At 28.8% G+C, this 15267-nt stretch overlaps 1 protein-coding gene across 5 annotated transcripts in view; it reads right to left on the bottom strand.

Moving 5' to 3' along the window:
- Nucleotides 1-11347: 11347 nt before the first annotated feature.
- The window catches only part of LOC121117654 (pseudouridylate synthase RPUSD2), a 93726-nt gene continuing 89806 nt past the window's right edge, over nucleotides 11348-15267 (bottom strand). For 4 of the 5 annotated variants that reach the window (XM_040712106.2, XM_040712105.2, XM_040712103.2 and 1 more), the window contains 5 exons: nucleotides 14700-14920; nucleotides 12359-12549; nucleotides 11886-12288; nucleotides 11613-11820; nucleotides 11348-11547 (listed from right to left, as the gene is read on the bottom strand). In XM_040712106.2, coding sequence (XP_040568040.1) covers nucleotides 11473-11547; nucleotides 11613-11820; nucleotides 11886-12288; nucleotides 12359-12549; nucleotides 14700-14920 — 1098 coding nt within the window. In that variant the 3' untranslated portion in view covers nucleotides 11348-11472. The remainder of the gene's footprint in view (nucleotides 11548-11612; nucleotides 11821-11885; nucleotides 12289-12358; nucleotides 12550-14699; nucleotides 14921-15267) is intronic. The other variant, XM_040712104.2, reaches the window with a different exon arrangement.

The following is a 15267-nucleotide window of genomic DNA, read 5'->3' as shown; positions in this document are numbered from 1 at the left end:
ATTGTTAATAAACTAAATTGTAATGTTCTATGTGAAAATAGCGAGTCTTAAATGTTGCTGTTATAAAATCGTTCTACAGGCATATTCTGCATGCATGAATAAGAAGATTGTTTAGGTGGCTCTTTTCTTAGAGCCCTTTTAAAATATGGAAGCCAGTCATGCACAGCTTTCGACATATGAACTCTTTTCTCTTCTTAAAGTTAATCAAAGTCATCAAACAATGGCACTATTATCAAATTATGTATATTGAATATTTTATATTAATTTTTATTTAATTTGGCAAAATGATAGACACAAAACCAATTAAATAATAATTATTTTTCATTTGATTAACTAAAATCGAAATTTAGTATTGCAAAATGTATCTTAAAGCATTTTATATATAAAAATCCACCTGATTAAAGTTTTTAAATTGCGTATTCAACCATTATAGTAGCTAAGATATAGATATTACTTTGTTGCGAGGAAAAAAAAAGGACACAGACACATAAAATTGGTTATGAGGTCAATTCCATTTTATGTTCCATGATATGTCTAGATAGGCTATTTGGAAACTAAAAAAACCTAGCCTAAATTAAAATAAAATTTAGCCTCATACAGTCACTCCTATTATAACTATACCTATGACTCTTGAAATTGCAAGAAATCAACGAAGTTCAACTGGCTTAATTCACAATATTAAGCTTCTACTTATAATATCTTCTTTTGACATTTTAAGTTGTGTTTGTTGAAAATAAAGGAAGATGCTTAAAATTCATATTCATCTTTGACAAAAATATTCTCATCTTGTTCACTCGTAAACGACTGAGTGTTTTGCTGGGTAGCGTTTATGTATATTATATACATAAACTCTACCCTACATATATATGTATATATATATATATGTATGGCAGCAACTAATATATGTTCCGTCGGTATGTAAAAATAAAGGAAATCAAAAAATAATATCTTGGCTACTCTGTCAATTCGAAGAATGTTTGGGAGAAAAGCAGCCTAGCTGTCATGATGTTTTATTAAATCATCTGCAAGGAGCCGTGAGAGGAAGCAAATAAACACAAATCCTACTTCGTATATAGCAAGGACAGGTAGGCTGAATTACTCCTATGTTGGTCCTCAACTCTACTCCGAGTCCAAGAAAGACTTACACTCGTAACTCTCAAGCAACCCTTGTTACTCTTCGTCTTTCAGGAGCGCATGCTCTAGTCTTCGAGAATTAAATAATAATGACATCAGCTTTGGAAAATAAAAATATATATTCAGAAGACCGACTAGAAAAACCCACTCCAGCTTTTTAGGATATGTTTTATAAACCTCTGCACATCTCCATAATGTTTGAAAACTCATTTAAAAAAGCTTAATAGTATGTTACCTTTATTTTATTTACTATATTGATGTGGTTCTTGAAATTAATATAGATATCACCTCAGTTATTAAAACTTGAAGGTCTTCATCTCGGTGTCCAAATTATGACACAAACAACTAAGTAGATTAAAATTTTATTTTCTAAAAATAAACAAGATCATTTTTTAGTCTTTGAAGGGTCTTGGTCCTGATCTCAGGTTAGGTGGTATTGATCAGTGGTGGAGTGGTAGAGCGCCACAGGGGCCATGCCCACCTGCGATGAATATTTTAGAATGAATACAAATACGAGTATATAACAAAAATTAAATTTTCTTTAAAAAAAAAATATATATTCAGTGATTTTTTTTATAAGAAGACAGAAAGAAATGAAAAATAAATAAATTCTGCCGCAATTTAAAAAAATATATATATTTGCCTTGGGACGTAAAAGTATATTCTGATGAGGGCACCATAATCTAGGGAGTGTATAATTGAAAGAAGTTCTAAAATGTTTATTCTAAAAAACATCCAAAATTTCTTCAAGAAAAAAAAAATTAAATTTTTAAGAAAAAAAGATTTTTTTAGTATTTAGCGTCGGGGCGGTAAAATTTAAACATGACCTCCCATTTGAAAATTGTAACACTGTGTCACAACACAATTCAATGCATAGATAGAAATTTACATGGAGGAAGTAACAATAAAATAAAAGTTTCATTTGCTTTTCATATAAATGAAGGATGCAAACATATTTTATTTATATCGACCAGAATGGTAGAACCATGTTCAATCTCTAATTGCTCCCTCACTAACTAGTCCATTTTCTATAAGGTAATAAAATCTGGAAATTGAAATAGTTATTATTAGTAAATATGTATTTACTTATTAAGTTGCTCTTCTTTGATGCTACAAATATTGCTCATTTACACTATCACAGGACTTTTTCAAACTATGAGGCTTCCCACAAAACAAAATACTTAGAAACTCTTGGTATCTTACACACTTGATCAATTTTGTCAGTTAATATATTTTTCAGAGAGGAGTTGACATCAAAATTTATGTTGTCATAATGTTGTATTATTATTAGAATTACCATTTTGTAAGGAAAAAAGACCACGAGGAGAAGGTGGTCGATACATATGGTACTACTGAATTGGGGCCTTTTTTGCTAGATATATGGTATTTTTTTTTTGGGGGGAGAATATATATATTTAAACTCCTATATATTTAGTTTATTATGCAATTAAAAAAAAATACACCAAAGATAGGCAATAATACTTAGTTCAGATGGAAAAGATAACACCACAACAGCCTATTAAATAAAAAAGAAGAAAAAGCAACAATACCACGGTTTTTCCTTTTCTAATTTTTAAACGTAGTTTTTTCATTCAAACATGCCAATTCTAATTATCAATGAAGAGTGATGCTGCAGATCCCTACTTTTCGCTATGTCTTGACCACAAGGATGTCTGAAGAAGGAGTATATCCCTCCAGGTAAAATAAATTCTATGGAAAAGACAATTACTTTGCTATTATTAAAATTATTTATTAATTGTATAATGTCGAAACAATTTTTTTGTTATGGATTATGAAAAAAGTAATTTCTATTCTTGTTAATTTTTTATTCCATAATTTCCTTTATCTTTTTATTAAAGAAAGCTAATTCCAAATTTTATATTTGAACAAAATGAACAAGAATTTTTTCTGAAGAAAATCAAAACTTAACTTCAAGAAAAAAAAATGAAATTTCTGAGCTAGTGATGCCCCGGCTTCCTGCCCCACTGGATTTATGATTGAAATATCCCCTTGTTTTCATTGCGATGAGATATTTACTTATTTATGTAACTTATATAAAAGATTTTATAAGTTGATCAAGTAGTTTTGATAATATATATATATTTTTTTTTGAAGAAATTGAAATTCAACACTTGGTATCTCCAAGGTTTGTGCGTTTTCCAACTGGAATAGAACGCAACTTTGATGATATTTTTTTGAAGATAATTTGGGAAAGAAAACTAAGAAAAATTATGTCAGCATGGTATCTAAATATAAGTACTTTTGAGTTAATTTTTATTCATTTGTCATCATTTTTTTTTTTGTTGCTAGCTCTAAGAATAATGAAAAATGCACCGTGTGTTTGATCAATCTTTAACAATAATTGAGGTCAAATTATTTTAAACATTTAGGAAAAATTTAAAATTTTATGATGATGCATACATGCTAATTAACACATTTATTTACAATTAGGGGTAGTACGCGGCATTGCACGTAGTAATTAGGTGTCGACTAAAACACAAATTTTGTTTTAATCGATATATAGGATAACTCATAGAAATCCTCAGTGTTACTCAGCATTTTTCATAAGCACACTCATAAGTAGTAGAAAGAAGAATATTAAAAGCCGAAGAAAAATTAATAATACGTTATGACTGATGAGCTAGGGAATACTTTAGTCTCTAGAGTGCTATCTGGGTGAGCCTTGGCTACAAACGCTCGATGTTCCATGTAAAATACAAGCAAGGTTTTATTAATATGACTTCTTTTGATTAAAAATATGTATAGCACTATCTACAGAGCATCCTGTATACACGCTGAATGCTAAATTCAAAATCCCTATAAAATATCATTAATCGGCATTTCTTGTGACGTCACAATTTTGATTGATCCATTTTGGGAGTCTAAGCAACCAAGCTCTATGAGAATTAAAAGCCCTTTTTCAGTGATATTGATACTGAGGAAAATAATTAAATATTGTGTGACAAAATTGGACCAACAAATAGAAAGACTTAAACCTTACTGTCTACATATAAAATTTTTATCACCCGATGCCTTGTTTTATTATATATCCCACCCTAAAAATTTATTATTACATCTTAATACAATCTTATTTTCTTATTGTGGGTAAATAAAAACTAACTAATTCAATGGAGTAATTTTGAAATGTTTCGTAGATTATCCTACTTCTCCTCGTTCATATGTACAAATCTAACTATTCTTAGGGATTTTCATTTAAATGCCACTGTTTATCTTGACATAAATTAGTATTCAATTCAAGTGTTAAGTCTTTTTTATTTATAAACTAATTTGTTGGAGCTTTATCAAAGTTTATTAGAAATTTGTCCTTTGTCAATTTTATGTTGTAAAACTATCAACTTTTAATCCCCAGGATGACGTCTCCTTCAATTATTACGTACTTTATGACAGCTACAAAAATGCTTTATCCAACTACATTGTTATTTCTTAGATCAACAGTATCTACATATATAATCTACATCAAGGAGCAATATATAAAGTGTACCCTGGATATAAGCTCAATGCTACATGCAAAACCCCTGCGAAATTTTTATAATAATGCTAAATAGTTATTTCTTAGATCAAAAAGGACTACTTTTCATTCCAAAAAACAATTATACATTCATACAAATACACTTTTCTCTGGATTTTTTCCTGAACTCATCCGATTTTAATAAATTAATGCCAAAGGAAAGATCAAAAAAATAAAATCTTTATAATCGCCCTTGGCGTCAATAACGGCCTCGACTTGGCCTTGTAAACGGGAACAAGTCTTGATGACCATCTCCTTTGGCAGATTCCCACAATGTTTGCAATCTCAACATTGTCTCATTTGGAGAAGTAAATACTTTGTTGATATATGCCTTTTTTGTTTAAACTGACGCTAAACTGTCTTACCACCAAAACAGCAAAAAACGTCCTACATGCGTTTGCGATCAAAGTTAGCTATTAAATAACGGCTGTATACTTTAGATATAATTTAATTACACTTCTGAAATACCTATTAACTGACTATTTTTCAGTTGTAAGAATATGTACAACATTTGATCAGCTTTACTTTATCAAATCTTCATCCTAAGGAAAGATGAGAGATTAAATAGACAATGACTGATTAGATACACACAATATTAATAAAATCTAGATTTTGGTATAAAGTATTGTTTCTTAAAAAACTTGAGACTTTAACAAGAAAAGAAAAAAACATCAAATCTGCGTCTTACACTCTTTTACCGTATAACATGGAGACATAAACAAAGTTTATCATATATGTATGTATTACACATTAACGCATCAATGGATACTTGTTCCCAATTTAATGTTTTTCTAAAATGTCTTCATACAATACGCCTATGGTTTTTAATAAATAAAATTGTTTGTTTAAATATATTAATCCGAAAATAAATGGTATTTCATAAATGACGTTGCTACACTAACACAAAAGTGTTTACTACATTTTGTTGTACACTTTCGATGTTTCTGCTTCTTTTTGCCATATTAGTCTTCTGAACGTTGATTGGTTGAATTAGCTCTTATTAAGCTGTTAACAATTCTAAATGATTTTTGAACAATACTTCCATAGTAGAGAAGAATTGGCATACTACTAACTGATTTTGATTGTTTCTTCTGCTTCTTTCTGAAGGAAGGGTTACGATCACCTGCACTCCACTTAAATTTTTAAGTTAGAAAGGGGGAGGGGGGTGTAATTTATGTAATTTTGACGTCATCAGGGGTGTCTGGAGATTATGATTATCTTTTTTTTTCTTTTTGTGAGTGATGGTTTGTTGGTTTTTTTTTGAAAAATTAAGTTTGATGAAATATTTTTTTTTTAAATAAGGTCATAGATTTTTTTTTTCTCGAAAATAATAACATATATTTGTTTTATACAAAACGATTTTATTTGTAATAACTATAAGAATGATGCAAAAGTGGGGGGAGCCAATGAGTCCCTATGGGTCCGGCATCACTGGTAGCGAGATACAACAAAGGTAACGACGTGCATATAATCTTGGCAAGACAGATAGATTTGACATAATAGAGTATAACAGCAGTACTCTAACAGTAACAGTTAATGAAGCTATCGTTGGTAAAAGTTATAATATTTGACGTCACTATTAAAAAGCGTGGTGGAAGTCAAACATCTGTCCATAAAGTGTTATGGTATAACCTTGTATTTCTATTAACCTTGAGCAAACCTAAATTTCAGTTTTTTATCAAAATATTATTGGTTGATAAAAGTTAACAAAAACTCCAAATCATTATTCAGAATTTTACCCTAAATTACGATTTGAAAGTCGTTTGATTGTTGAATCATTATAGTATATTTTATCGCTCTTGGAAAAGACATTTCAATTAATATATTTTATCTTTTTCATTTGTGAAATACATGTTATGTACACAGTGTACATATGTAGATTAATTTTTTTTTTTTTCATATTAGTGATATACATTCTTGAATGAAATCTCGATTCTTTGAAATCGAGACCCAAATAATACTTCCATCCCTTTGAGCTTGGTTAAATCAAACTGATGACTCATATCCGCCTAGTTTAAACATCATACCATAATAATTTGGAACTGTATTATTTACAAATCCGAACGGTGAACTGACTGTGATGCTTGATCAAATTCAAAAGAAGTTTCCCCTTTTGAACCCTCTTCTTTCTAATCTTCCTGTTCAAGAACTAACAGGATGGCAGACATAGCTGACCATTCCTAGATCATTTACAGCCAATCGAACCGCCCTGGAGCTCCTTAGCAAGGGTTTGCATACTTGTCTTTTTCTTGGTTTCGATTTTCACTCATAAACTTATCTGGACCTTATCAGTGCTCACCACTATCTAGGCTTCCTAAAAAGTCTTCTCCTCCCTCTTTAAGCTTCCTGACAGTAGCCATGAGCTTCCTGGATCCGGGAATGTTATATAAAATATCTTCACTTGAGAGTTGTGGGTCGGGAAGATCTGATACGTGCTTAATCTTGATCTTCATTTTGAACAGAGGTGTGGATAAAAAAATAGTTGAAGGGTCAAAATTGTCAATTTTGAACTACTGAACACGTTGATACCATAAAAAAGATGCGTTAATATAAAAATAAAAGAAATCAAAGTGACTTTTCTGTTTTGCTTCCCCATACTCTACAAATTTTTTATCATCTATTTATGTTCTACACCATCAGATATTATTTCCTTTTTTCAAAAAAATTGAGATCTTGAGAGAAAATTGGGAAATTCTTATTTAATTAAACTATCTGAGAAGTTTAATTAATGAATAAATGCTCCATAATATGAAAAACAGTTTTAAATTATGAATTGAATACTATATTTAGAAGATGACTAGGATATAATATCATATCTTACATAAATGAAAATACCAATGAAGGTGAATTGCTATTGTTAGAATATTTTCTCAAGAAATATGAAAAAAATATTATTTACTAGATTTTAATAAATTCAACTGAGCTTTTCCACCAAGAAAAAATATTTAATAAAAAAAATAGTCCAATATATTAACTTTATTGTATCTTGCTACTTTTCTTTCAAAAATAAATAAAAAAAAACCGCCTAAAATGAGCTGGCGGGTAGCCCATTCTTTTCAACTATGGACTTGTTATTCAATCAGTATTGAGAATTCTTCACATAAATGGGTTAACTTGAGATAGTTACACTGAGAAGTCGTAAAAAAACATAAAAAAACAACAACACATGACAAAAAAAAGTACAGTGTACATTTTTGTATAAGTGATTTAACGCCGTGGTATCGTACCTATCTTTAAATTTAGATTAAATCACGATTTGATATTTATTGTCTCACAACATTTCCTTCAAATAAAGAAATACAAAAAAAAAAAAAAAAAAAAAAGAGGTCCAAAATCAGTAGATACCATACTCGCCCAATTGCTCCAAACTGTGAGTAATTCAGATCAATATAGTAGATAATGAAGTCATCAACAAACCAACTTTTAAAACAAAACTTTCCACAACAAAATGTTTTTTTTTATTCCCTACCAGAACCAAAGATTGACATTTTAGGCATAGTTTCTATTACAGATCTATTATTCTTAATAATACAGGGAAAAGATGATAACAAATACATGTCAATGAGATAAGTTATCCCATTGGCTTGTATGTAAAGTACCAATAGTTTTTCCTTAACTAATCATGAAACTGTATTTTTTTGATACAAAAATTATACTCCTAGAGATAAATAAAGTTTTCAAGATCTTTCGGTATGTAAAAAAAGAAACTGAGAAATGACATGTAAACCTGACAATTTGAGGAATTCTGGAAAGAAATCAGCTTAACTGTCATGACGTTTCATTAGATTAGTTACAAGAAACTGGGAACAAGGAAGGAAATGAAAATACATCCCAGTCCATATCTAGTAAGAACAAAGACAAAAATGACTTCAATGTCGATCCTTAGTTCCACTCCAAGTCCAAAAAGGACGCTCACATGTAACCCCCATAAATTTTTAGGGTTACTCTCCGTCTTTCATGAGTACACGCATTTTATACTCCCATGTTCTCTCTTCAAGAATGAAAGAATAATGATAACAACTTTGGAAAATACTTATAATTTACAATTCATGGAATAACACCATAAAGTACCGGAAAAAAATAAAGAATTTCAAATTTAAATTTGTTAATTTATATTTATTGAATATATTATGTAAGTAGTAATAATAGTAATATGAGCATGATAATTTTAAATATTTTACAAGAAAAGTATTTAACAGAATATATAATTATTTTTATACATTATATATATCATTATGCATGAAAATCAATACATAAGGAATACATAAAATATATGATATTATTACGTTATTGTTTTTACAATAAAAAAAACAAAAAAAAAACACCCTATTTTAACAACCTTTGAATCGGAAATAAATATGAAATCACAACCCCCATAAGTATTATATATGTTTATATAGATATAGGTATTTATATCTCGAAATATTGAAATAATTAAAGAAAAAATATATATTTATTGGTATAATATGATTAATATAAATAGAAGCAAATCTAAAAAAAAAAATAGTGTATTGTAAAGAGGAAAAAAAATACATCATTTATTTTAATTAGTTATAATGAAAATCACAAATTTTTTTGTTTTATTTAAATCAAAAATGTTTTTCTTAAAATATTTTGCATTTGAGACTAAATTGATAATATAATTATTGACTAAAAAATATATGAATAATTCTAAGAAACTGGAAAAAATAATATATAGTTTATAATTATTATGTTATCTTATTTAAAAAAAAAAAACCATCTCCTAAATTGTGTGACTACATATGTTTAAGTAAAACTGTGGGATTTTTTTGTCAAATAAAGAGGTTAATTTAAAAAAAAAAAAAAAAGAGAGAGGTGACTAAAAAAAAACCAAAATCTCAACAAATCTACGATTTGTGTATTAATAAAAGATTGCATTAATAAAATGATGCAGGTTACAATGCTAATGAAATGATATTTGAATTAAATATTGTATAATTACATACTTAATATATTTTTTTTAAAGAATAAGGGAACTACTTTTTACAAATTAAGGCACGCATTGTATATTAAAAAAATAATAATCCATGCTATTGACTTTTATTTAAAACAAAACACAAGAAAAACAAACAAAAGATAATGGGCAAAAAAAATGAAAGATTACGAATTAAAAAAAACATTTTTTTTTCACGACATTGAGCAAATTTTCAGGTGCAAGAGAATAGTACAAAACATAGAAGTAATTGTTTTTTTTTCTTATGTGTGTGTGACTTGACGTAAAATAATGTGACTTAAAAAAATATAAAGATATCTAAGTCCTTTTTTTTAAAGTTTAAAAATTTGAATCATTATTTTTTTTACCTATTTCTTTGAAAGCCAAATAATGAAATTGATTTTCGTTATTTATTTTTTAAATACTTATTTTTTTCTTCAAAATTTCCCACCGAAAAATTGCTGTTGGTTAATTATACAACTAGTAAATTTTGATTTCCTACTAAAACAAAAAAACATAATGAATAATTGATTAATATAATTTAAAAAATTGGAAAAAAGCAGATATATTTACATCGAGTTTTTTATTTCTTTTACTTGCAACCAGTATGCCATTTTCTTCCTTAATCATGCATGGAAGAAGAACATTAATGGTACAAACAGGGTCATTTATTTAATTTACAAGATCCCTATTTAACAAAAAAATAATCCTAATAAAATTAAAATCCAAAGTAAAGAGGCATTTCAAAAACTACATTTTTGAGATTTTGGCTTATTTAACAATAACGAGAGGAAAGAGGTGAGGACTATACATATTGTATCTCTGTACTATAACAACTCAAATAAATGAATGATTATCATGTGTGTTTTTTTGTGTTTCTTTGAGCAACGATGTCAAACAACAACCAATGTAATAATTAACAAACAAACGAACAATCAAACAAACAATTCCTTGATATCGATAAACATAAAAACTTTTGAATATCAAAACAAAACTTTCTAATTGAACTTCAACAAAAATGAGATGATATTTTTTGATACATTGCTTTAATGTATATAGGGGAATAGAAATGAGGAGATGGACCTAACCTTATCTTCATTAATGCAATATAATTAATAATGAGGAGAATTAATTGAATAATAATAATTATTATTAAGTAGTTTAACAAATTATGAATATGATAATTAATAATAAAATGAATGGAAAAGTTTGTTAAAAAAGGCACGAAACTCTTTTTATGAAATAAGATGAATAAAAAAAACTGTTTCTTTACGAAGTAATTGTAATTAAGTAATTCTCTAATCTCCATATATGTAAATGTGTTTATAGAGCTCAAAAATGTTAAGCTCTTTCAACATGTTTGTACATAATTATACATTACAGATAGTTGTAGTTGTACTGGTGTGTACAGCGGCTAAATGAATCAAAAAGAGATTTATTCTACGTAATTAGAATATCTGAATGTAATAAAATTGACTAAAAAAATAATTATTTAGAAATATAATAGAAAATCAATAATGATAATATTAATTAATTATATATTTAATAATTGTAAGGCATTAAACCATTTGAAAAGTTTTTTATTGATTTATTTAAAAAGTATTATTATTTTCTAAAGAAGGAATAGTGAAACTTTGGTTTTGAGGATAAAAGTTTTATAATAAGGGGAATTATATAAGTGAATAATAGAGTTATGCTTGAGTAAAATGAATGAAATACTATTTCGAATGAATGATACCTTCTATATATGTAATTATATTTAAGTATAATGTATTATTAATATACATATATGTATATTAAGTATTTAATTATTGAGTTTAAAAAAAAATCAAATCCTTAATCAATAGGCGAGCAATTAAGACGATGATGGCCCAGCCCAGTTTTCTTCTGCCCAGTCTGGAAGCTGCGTTTGAAATTGCCAATCTGGGCCCTATGAACAACATTCAATTAGTAATGCATTAAGTTATGATTAATTTTAAGGTATTCAACCCTTACTTTATATCTCCATGCATGCAAGTACATAACTAAGTCCTTTGCTTTTGGATCACGGTATCTCACTTTACATTCGTAGCAATTAGGATCCCATGTCATTTTCTCAGGAACATAGCGATATTCCTTGTGACGTGATAAAAGTTCGTTGTCTTGCTCTGTAATAGGCTCTAAAGAGTCATTTTCTAATGGCTGTCTAAGCACCACAGGCTCTCTGAAAAAGAATAAAAAAACAACGTGCATATGGTGTTCCTAAAGGATAATTAAAAGTTAACCCACAACCTTCCAGGCTTAGTAATGGGAGGTGGCCGTGTGATGGTACAATTCCGTGGTACATTAGGATTATTCTCTAAGGAAGCAATGGGATTGGCTGGATCGAAATCGAATACACTGGATCCGTTTCTATTTTTTGAGCTCTCCTTAGCTCTCCCAGTTGAGCTTGTGGAGCTTTCAGTCTCTGGACGGTCAAATTCATCCTTCTTATTATTGTTAGAATTATTATTTTCCTTATTGAACATGGAGAGTTCGGAATCTCCATCCATTCCGAGCCAATTTTCAGCATTGTGAATGGCAATCAAATCTTGAATCAATTGCTCATCGGATTTACCAATTAATCCACCTTTTCCTTTATTCAGACCGAAGACAACATGATTATATAGAGGGTCATTAATGACTGGAAAGCCTAAAAATACAACGATATATTATGTAAGTCGATCAGTTTTTCTGTGGTGGCTTTTGACTTTGTCACATACCAAGATATTGCAGATGAACACGAATTTGATGCATTCGCCCTGTAAAAGGTCGACATAATACGACAGATGTTGAGCCATTATAACTGAGTCTCTCAAATTCTGTACGACATTCCTTGCCTTGTGGGGAAATTTTACATACCCCAATTTTATAGCTTACAACCTCTACAGGCTGTGAACATTCAGTACAACCCCTAAAGAAGTAAAGAAAAACATGTATAAATACATATTTGTAGATTTATCATGCCCAAAAAGACAAGAAAATATATATAGCTTTATCTGTATAATGTATGGAGCTGTCTTATTCAAATTTCAAAGCCTCAGGCACTATTATTGAGTTACTTATCTTAGAAGACAACGATATAGTATGTAGTTTTTAGAAATTATAATTTATGTATCTACATAGCCATTGTCAGAAAAAGATTTGCTGAAAAGGAAAGGTTTGGACTTCCCGAACAGTAGATCATTCTAATGATGGTCATTATTGCAGTAAGTTACATATAGAGCTTGTGAGGTAGGCTATCATAAGCAATCTGTTGATGTACATTCATAACAAGGAAAAAGGGTGGGGGGGAGCGTAGAAGAGATTTATTATTCTTTATCTTAAAAAAGGATTTCAAATATACAAAAAGGACTTATAATATGTCGCATAAAGTCTCTTATACACTGTCCGTATTAAAACTATGGATTCTTCACCAAATCAAAAAAAAAAAAAAAAAAAAAAATGGAGAAAAATGACAAAGGAGTTACATACTTTTTTTCCCATTTCTTCATTCCCTTTTTGGTGGTATAATTTCAAGGCTTAAAGGACAAAATTAGATTTTTCAAATAATAATAATATACATATTTGTACTGACATACAACCATATTTATACATGTATTTTGTTAGAATTTATTATATGAAGCAGAAAAAAGGTTATGGCTCTTGTTGAAAATAGAGATGAAAGGATTACTCTAATATTCAGTTTTGTGTGCTTTTCTCCCCTTCATTTTCTGTTTATCTCATTTTAATTTATTGGCTTTGAAATATCTTAGATAGCTATATATTGTACTATAAACATTCTGTACCTAGGGCAGTAACTCCCAGCCTTTTCATCTCTACGAGCCCTATTTCATTTTTGACTTCTTGTAGTATACAAGATGTTTTATTTATTTTTTACTAGCCGGAGTAGCCGGCATTGCTTGAAGTTATTATGCATCCACAGGTAGATGAACTTTGCTTTAATAATATGGATATGCACTACTCTTTTCTTTTTTAATATAACGTAATGAGTTTTAGCACAACATGATCCTTGTTATATTGCTAATTCTTATATCAAGTAGTTACACAGATCTAAGATATTAAAAGCATACTAAAAAATGAGGCATCGGCAGATAAACAAACTTTTCGTCTTTAAAATAGATATAATTTCTCGAAAAGCTCTTAATGATACACAACGTAGAATATCTAGAGCTCTGAAGAGTCTCAGTTGGGTATTACTGACCTAGGGGTTACAAATGATTGTATTGATTGACTCACAGACCAAGTGCTGAGTAACAAAGTCTGAGATTTTTTGTTTTTATCAATTTAATACAGGGAGTTTCAAACTGTGGGCTGTCTTCGATAAGTGAAGCAAAAAAAATTTTGATCAAATATCTTTATTGAAAAAACTACAGCAAAAAATATATTTAAAAAAATAAAATATTTTTATTTTTTGAAAACCAAAAACAATGTTTTACAAAATTGATGCCTTTCTATATAGGTAAATAATGGTTGCTATGATTATTGAATCATTAAAGAATAAGGTTAATTTTCATTTTTAGAAAAACAGTTTGACGTTTATACATTTTTATTTTTATTCGATAAATCATTTTTATTTTTGGGAAACTATTCGAATTAATTTCTAGAGACCCAAATCTTTTTAAAAGGAGCTGACTTATAGTGAAGAAGAGGATATGGAAGAAAGGCAAAACAATGAAAGAGGGGGGCGAAGAAATGAATAGTAGGAAAATGATGAAAAAACTTGTAAAATTTGACCCTGCTTCAAAGAAATTTAAAAAAAGAGAAGGAAATCTTCTTCATATATATATATATTTATTTATATACATATTTATAAAGGAACCCCCTTATTTATCTAGATTTTCTTTGATAAACAAGAGAGGGGAAAAAACAAACGAAGGGAGGAAAGTCTATTTGTATGTTCATATGTAGTCTTGAACATATATGGACACTTATGCAATGTATTCTGTCTGCTCTCTAAAAATTAATATTTAACTACCCTGACTTCTCTCCGTCTCCCTTCTTTGTAATTATATTCTATATTTCTGAAGAGTTGAAACAATTGATAGCATTAATTATACTTACTCGGGAAACTCTCCTTCAACACGACAAACATATTCTTTCAACACCTGCCGATTACGTATTTGCTGCTCCATATCCCTAGCTTTCTTGGGATTCCTTCCAAACATAAGAAGCCCGGAAGTTAGTCGATCCAGTCTATGAATTGTGCGTAAATTTTTTAAATTATATTCTTTTGCAAGAATGAAAACCACGGTATTATGGCGATATCGTCCACAGGGGTGCACCTGGATTATAAAAAGAAGAAAATTTTGATATGATGTAAAATAAACTCAAAAAGAATCATTTGTTTTTTCGTCTCAATCTATTCTTTTTTGTTTGTTCGCTTAAAGGTTTTCTGATAGAAGTAGGCAGGATGTCATTTTTTTTGTTTAACCAAAGTATACATCTTCAAATCATGCCTACTTTTTCAAAAAACTTCGAGTTTAAATATATATTCACTATGGATATATATTTTAAAAAACAGCAAATATTATGGGGAAATTAATTTAGATGAAATTAATTGATAGGTTAACCTCAAAAAAAAAAAAAAAAAAAAAAAAAAGATGTCACTGATGATACAGTTTTTTTTTAT

Source organism: Lepeophtheirus salmonis, chromosome 5, assembly GCF_016086655.4.
Source record: "Lepeophtheirus salmonis chromosome 5, UVic_Lsal_1.4, whole genome shotgun sequence".
Classification (NCBI taxonomy): Eukaryota; Metazoa; Arthropoda; class Copepoda; order Siphonostomatoida; family Caligidae; genus Lepeophtheirus; species Lepeophtheirus salmonis.
Note: the sequence above shows the minus strand (reverse complement) of the source record. Positions and strands in the feature narration are given on the sequence as shown.